General features: G+C 41.3%; 1 protein-coding gene across 1 annotated transcript; it reads left to right on the top strand.

Moving 5' to 3' along the window:
- Positions 1–4,949: 4,949 nt before the first annotated feature.
- LOC101116579 (translationally-controlled tumor protein-like) lies at positions 4,950–5,670 on the top strand. The gene has a single exon (XM_042252574.2). It carries the CDS (start codon positions 4,960–4,962, stop codon positions 5,476–5,478), a length of 519 nt encoding a protein of 172 aa, XP_042108508.1. The 5' UTR covers positions 4,950–4,959; the 3' UTR covers positions 5,479–5,670.
- The last annotated feature ends 1,840 nt before the right edge of the window (positions 5,671–7,510 follow it).

Below are 7,510 nucleotides of genomic sequence, written 5' to 3'. Positions count from 1 at the left end.
CTCCAATTAAGAATAGTCATAATAAACCCTGGCATAGCATTTGCCAGGTACCAGGCACTATTCTAAGGGCTTGGCATATAGATACACATTCAATCAAGGTTATTATCCTCATATTATAAATGAGGAACCTGAGGTACAGAGATATTAAAACAAATAAATGGCAGAGCTAGGATTTGAATCCAGGTAGTCCAACAGCAGAATCTGGGCTCTTGGCCACTAACAAGACAGTGTGGGGGTTAAGAGAGTATTACCCATATAAGTCAGACGGTGATACCCTATAGGTTGAATTCAGGTAGAGCTTATTGGTAAATTAGAGCAGTTTAGTTCAATTCAGTTGCTCAGTTCAGTTCAGTTCAGTTCAGTCGCTCAGTTGTGTTCAACTTTTTGCGACCCCATGAATCGCAGCACGCCAGGCCTCTCTGTCCATCACCAACTCCCAGAGTTCACTCAGACTCATGTCCATTGAGTCAGTGATGCCATCCAGCCATCTCATCCTCTGTCATCCCCTTCTCCTCCTGCCCCCAATCCCTCCCACCAGAGTCTTTTCCAATGAGTCAACTCTTCGCATGAGGTGGCCAAAGTACTGGAGTTTCAGCTTTAGCATCATTCCTTCCAAAGAAATCCCAGGGCTGATCTCCTTCAGAATGGACTGGTTGGATCTCCTTGCAGTCCAAGGGACTCTCAAGAGTCTTCTCCAACACCACAGTTCAAGAGCATCAATTCTTCAGCGCTCAGCCTTCTTCACAGTCCAACTCTCACATCCATACATGACCACAGGAAAAACCATAGCCTTGACTAAACGGACCTTTGTTGGCAAAGTAATGTCTCTGCTTTTGAATATGTTATCTAGATTGGTCATAACTTTTCTTCCAAGGAGTAAGCGTCTTTTAATTTCATGGCTGCAGTCACCATCTGCAGTGATTTTGGAGCCCCCCAAAATAAAGTCTGACACTCAGTCGTGTCCAACTCTGCGAACCCATGGTCTGCAGCATGCCAGGCTCTCCTGTCCATCACCAACTCCCAGAGCTTACTCAAACTCATATCCATCAAGTTGGTGATGCCATTCAACCATCTCCTCCTCTATTGTCCCCTTCTCCTCCCACCTTCAATATTTCCTAGCATCAGGGTCTTTTCAAATGAGTCAGTTCTTCACATCAGGTGGCCAAAGTATTGGAGTTTCAGCTTTAGCATCAGTCCTTCCAATGAATATTCAGGGTTGATTTCCTTTAGGATGGACTAGTTGGATCTCTTTGCAGTCCAGGGGATTCTCAAGAGTCTTCAACAGTGCAGTTCAAAAGCATCAATTCTTTGGTGGTCAGCTTTCTTTATAGTCCAACTCTCACATCCATACATGACTACTGGAAAAACCATAGCTTTGACTAGACAGACCTTTGTTGGCAGGGTAATATCTCTGCTTTTTAATATGCTATCTAGTTTGGTCATAACTTTTCTTGCAAGGAGCAAGCATCTTTTAATTCCATGGCTGCAGTCACCATCTGCAATGATTTTGGAGCCCCAAAATATAAAGTTTCTCACTCTTTCCATTGTTTCCCCATCTATTTGCTATGAAGTGATGGAACCAGATGCCATGATCTTAGTTTTCTGAATGTTGAGCTTTAAACCAACTTTTTCATTCTCCTCTTTCACTTCCATTGAGAGGCTCTTTAGTTCTTCTTCACTTTCTGCCATAAGGGTGGTGTCATCTGCATATCTGAGGTTATTGATATTTCTCCCGGCAATCTTGATTCCAGCTTGTGCTTCATTCAATCCAGCATTTTGCATGATGTACTCTGCATATAAGTTAAATAAGCAGGGTGACAATATACAGCCTTGATGTACTCCTTTCCTGATTTGGAACCAGTCCATGTTGTTCCATGTCCAGTTCTAACTGTTGCTTCTTGACCTGCATACAGACTGCTCAGGAGGCAGATCAGGTGGTCTGGTATTCCCATCTCTTTCAGAATTTAAGACAGTTTGTTGTGACCCATACAAAGGCTTTGGTGTAGGCAATAAAGCAGAAGTAGATGTTTTTCTGGAACTCTCTTGCTTTTTCCATGATCCAGCAGATGTTGGCAATTTGATCTCTGATTGCTCTGCCTTTTCTAAATCCAGCTTGAATGTCTGGAAGTTCACAGTTCATGTATTGCTGAAGCCTGGCTTGGAGAATTTTGAGCATTTCTTTGCTAGCGTGTGAGATAAGTGCAATTGTGCAGTAGTTTGAATATTCTTTGGCATTGCCTTTCTTTGGGATTGGAATGAAAACTGACCTTTTCCAGTCCTGCGGCCACTGCTGAGTTTTCCAAATTTGCTGGCATATTGAGTGCAGCACTTTCACAGCATCATCTTTTAGGATTTGAAATAGCTCAACTGGAATTCCATCACTTCCACCAGCTTTTTCATAGAGATGCTTCCAAAGGCCCACTTGACTTCACATTCCAGGATGTCTGGCTCTAGGTGAGTGATCACACATTGTTGTTATCTGGGTCATGAAGATCTCTTTTGCATAGTTCTTCTGAGTATTCTTGCCACCTCTTCTTAATATCTTCTGCTTCTGTTAGGTCCATACCATTTCTGTCCTTTATTGCGTCCATCCTTGCATAACTGGTAAGTTAATGGCTTTTTAATGTGTATGGTAAGGAACAAACTTGAGTTTAGAATGGATGAAAGTTAACTCCAGTTAAAAAATGGAGATAGCAACAGCTTTTTCAGCCCAGATATACGGTAACAAAAGTCACCCATCAAAAGTGATTAGCACTAAGATCCCTTAAAAATAAACCATTACTAAGGTAGAGCCGAGTTTTATTTTTCAAATATTTGGAACTACATTCCTAAAACAATAACAAATTAAATCTCCATCAAGCACATGGTAATTGAAGCCCAAAGCTCATAAATCATCATCAAGAGTCCAGAATGCCATATTGCACCTGGCTTGTTCTCTTCTGAAGGGACAGCTGCAGTGCATCCATCCCTCCCACTTCCAAGACAGGGCACCACTGATTTCTCAGAAATTATTCGAAAAGAGCTGTCCCAGATCAGGGGTCAGGGACAATCAGATGGTACTGAAATTACCTCATTTTGGACCATCATACCTATCAATTTTTATTGTTTTTCCTTATTTTCCTGAAATGGCACTTTAGAAATTCTTCTTTGCTACATTCATACTTATCCTCACCAACACCCAAAGCTCAAAAGTGACTTGATGAAAGTTATTAAAAGCTGTATTTCAAATGCTTATGTAACCATGTCATATATGGAGTTGGCAACCTCCTCCAAGTGTTTACTGTCCAAAATTTACAGTTTCTAATTCCATTTATCATTTGTGGTTCATTCAGCATTTATTTGGCAGCAGATAGAATCTCATGATTGCCCAGACCCTGCTGTCACCTCCTACATTCATTCACACACACACACACACACACACACACACACTTAAAATTACAGAAATCAAAGGCATCTTATAGATTAGCTTACACTGCTCATTTTATAGATGAGAAAACTGCGGTCCAAAGATATTATGTCTAGCTACTCATTGTTTTAGGCTCCTTAGTTTTAAGCAACAGAACTTCATCGCAGACAAGTTAAAGTAAAAAAGAATAATTATTATAGGGATACAATGGGAATGCCTCCAGAAGCCCAAGGGCAGAAATACTGGCAGCACAAAACCAGGTAGAATCAGGGATTCAAATCCTATCTGCGGCCTCGATTTCTCTTTCCTCTACTCCTGCTTCTCAATTGTGCTTTTCTCCGTTTCTCTTTCAACCTGCTTCCTTACTTCTGCAGATGAAGATCAAAGATTCCAGGGAATAAACTCACTGATCCAGGCAAACTCAGATGCCCAACCCCTGACCAGTCACCCACAGCTGAGGTACATGGTTCCATTGTAATATGACCACTTTCACTACAGTAATGTGGTTGGGAGAAAAATCCCAGAAAATGGATATGGGACAAAGTATTCTATGTGAATCCAGAATTTAAAACTCCTCACTCTTAGCTGAGTTGCCTTTTCTGCTTTGTCTCTCATCCCAATATCTGCAAATTAATAACTTAAACTTATGCAGCATCTGTCTGTGTTATACTCATTCACAACTGTTACTTACCGAGGGCCTTCTATATATATTGTATGCTTTGTAATTATATAGTTGCACTGAATCTTCATGATAGCTTGGCAAAATAGGTAATATTAACTCCATTTTACAGAATCTCAGACAGACTGGATAAACAGTAGCCAAACTTCAGCAACTAAAAGTTGAAGAAGACGACAACAAGAATGAGCCCAAAGAAGGGGGATACAGTGGCAGAGGAAAATAAATTACATCTCCACTCAGAGCTTGAAGAGAAGAGTGCCTGGAGGTAAACATCAGCTCAAGACACCAAAACCACTGATTCACATAAAAGAGAAAAACTGAGTTTCTTAAAAAAAAGAAAAGAAAACATAGTCAAGCCAGCCTTATAGGATTTGAAAGGTAGTATTTAAATTTTCTGGGCCTCAAAATATCAATCCCATTACTATTTATTCTACAATTATTTATCATTGATTCCATAGCAAGAAGGTCTGAAATATCAAGGAGAATATTTCAGAGATAGTATAGTCATCCTTCTTTATCTATGGGAAAGTGGTTCTAAGATCTCCACAGATAGAAAAATTTGTAGATGCTCCATTCCTTATATAAAATGGTCCAGTATTTCCATAAAACCTACGTACATTCTTCTATATACTTTAAATTATCTCTAGTTTACCTATCATACTTAATACAATGTAGATGCTATGTAAATAGTTGCCAGTATGCAGCAAATTCAAGTTTTGCTTTTTGGAACTTTCCGGAATTATTTAAAAAATATTTTTGGCTTTTCCGCCCGCTCCCCCCTGCCCCCGAGCGCCACTCTGGCCGCACTGCGCTCGCTCTGAGCTCCGGGCTCCTGCTAAGCCAGCGCCGCTGTCGCCTCCCTCCAGTCGCCATCATGATCATCTACCGGGACCTCATTAGCCATGATGAGATGTTCTCCGACATCTACAAGATCCGGGAGGCCGCGGACGGGCTGTGTCTGGAGGTGGAGGGGAAGATGGTCAGCAGGACAGAGGGTAACATCGATGACTCGCTCATTGGTGGAAATGCCTCCGCTGAAGGCCCCGAGGGCGAAGGTACGGAAAGCACAGTAATCACTGGTGTCGATATTGTCATGAACCATCACTTGCAGGAAACCAGCTTCACAAAAGAAGCCTACAAGAAGTACATCAAAGATTACATGAAGTCAATCAAAGGGAAACTTGAAGAACAGAGACCAGAAAGAGTAAAACCTTTTATGACAGGGGCTGCAGGACAAATCAAGCACATCCTTGCTAATTTCAAAAACTACCAGTTCTTTATTGGTGAAAACATGAATCCAGATGGCATGGTTGCTCTGCTGGACTACTGTGAGGACGGTGTAACCCCATATATGATTTTCTTTAAGGATGGTTTAGAGATGGAAAATTATTAACAAAGTTGGCAGTTACTTTGGATCAATCACCTGTCGTCAAAACTGGCTGGCCACTGCTTTTCATCCACACAACACCAGGACTTAGACAGATGGGACTGATGTCATCTCGAGCTCTTCATTTGTTTTGAATGTTGATTTATTTGGAGCGGAGGCACTGTTTTTGAGAAAACGTGTCATGTAGGTTGTCTAAAAATAAAACACATTTAAACTCAAAAAATAAATAAATAATTAATTAAAAAATAAAAAATATTTTTGATCCATGGTTGATTGAATCCATACACAGAGCCAACTGTATGTGTTTATTACTGTCAAAATTAGGAGTTAGAAGTCAACAGACTTTGTATGACTTTGCATACACTTGGATTGTAAAGTAATTAAGCAGGTTAGCCAAGTGTGAGTGACACACTGCTCACTCCAGGGTGCTTACTGTGAAGGGTGGACAGGAGCATCAGTACAATGCAGGCCACTTGGAGACAAGTGACATTCTCAAGTTCTATCACCTTTAGATACCAGGGAACTGGGACTAGGCCACTCCAGTCCCGAAGGAGCCATGTTGTCCTCAGTGGCTATCCTGGGTATTCCAACAGAGCAATAACTAACTCCAAACACTCATGGGTCAACTCAAGCATATTGCACAATATCTCATTTATGGAAGTAACCCCAGGAGGCAGACATTCTTCTCTCTGTTTTACAGATGAAAAGGCTGAGGCTCAGAGAAGTTGAACCACTTGTCTGAGGTCACAAAGGCAGGAATAGTAAGGTTGTAATCTTTTGGTTCGCACAGGATCTCTCTGGGAGACCGTCTCTGCTACCAGCAGGGCTGTCCTACCTCAGCCTCACCTGTCCCCTGCAGGAGGGTCTCCTCATGGCCCTCTCATCCCTGTTCTTAGTGGAAGAAAGAGAGAGAAAAAAGAAAGCAGAACACTCTAGAAAACTACTTCCTTGCCCTTTGAAGCCAACTCTCTCTTTCCAGTTTTCTATTGATCGCTTGCTACTCTTAATGCCACAGAGGGCCAGCTCATCACTTCACACCCTACATTTGCTTTCATATACTTTATACATCCTTCACTCATTCTCGGTGCTTCTTTCTCGCCCTAAGTCTATTTCTGTGCCCCACTGTATCTCACCCACCTGCTCTGATGATGAACTAGAAGTGACCATGGCAGAGTAAGTGGGGGCTCTTTCATTTAAAAAAAAAAAATTTACTTATTTATTTGAATGCACCAGGTCTTAGTTGTGGCATGTGGAATCTTTTAGCTGTGGCATAAGAAAACTTAGTTGCAGCATATGGGATCTAGTTTCCTGGCCAGGAACCCAGGCTCCCTGCATTGGAAGGACAGAGTCTTAGCCACTGGACCATGAGGGAAGCTCCTGGAAGCGTTCTCTGACTCTCCATCCCCACCCTCTGCCCTATAACATCCACTCCTTCCTTCCTTTATACTTCCCAGTACTCTCTCATTTTTTGCCCCTTTTTATTTTCTTTAACTTAGCTCTTCTAAGCCTTTCTCAATTTTCTTAGCACAATGGTAAGTACCCCTCCCTGGGGTACTTACTACCTTGAGGTTCCTCCTACTCTCCATCCCCCATCCACCTTCTAGCTACGACCTCCAGGATAGGATGGGCTGTGCATCCCAGCTCCTCACTCTCCTCCACATCCTGACCCCACCCTTGCCTCAGTCAATCCATCTGAAGGTGGGTGCCTTCAAATGCTCTCTGGGATGAACCATAGTAACAAAAGAAAAATGGAACAGGAAACTGTAAAGATTTACGTATACAAATGTAATCCAGAAATGTAAATGTCTATATTTTTAAAATTGACTTCAAAATTAAGGAAAATACTGAAGATTATGATACTTTTATTTCCAAATTTTCAAGCCTTCCATAAAGATATATGAAATATTAAAATTACATTGCCACTAGGAACCTATTTTTTCCAATTATAGGCATTTTTATGCTTTCCATCAAAAAAATAAAATCTAGTAATTCTAATTTTCCAAGAGTTCCCTTTTTGAAGAGGCTATATATTCTTCAC

Source organism: Ovis aries, chromosome 7, assembly GCF_016772045.2.
Source record: "Ovis aries strain OAR_USU_Benz2616 breed Rambouillet chromosome 7, ARS-UI_Ramb_v3.0, whole genome shotgun sequence".
NCBI classification, from domain to species: domain Eukaryota; kingdom Metazoa; phylum Chordata; class Mammalia; order Artiodactyla; family Bovidae; genus Ovis; species Ovis aries.
Note: the sequence above shows the minus strand (reverse complement) of the source record. Positions and strands in the feature narration are given on the sequence as shown.

Coding starts and splice junctions, on each gene's coding strand:
- LOC101116579 (XM_042252574.2), top strand. CDS start 4,960: ATGATCATCTACCGGGACCTCATTAGCCATGATGAGATGTTCTCCGAC.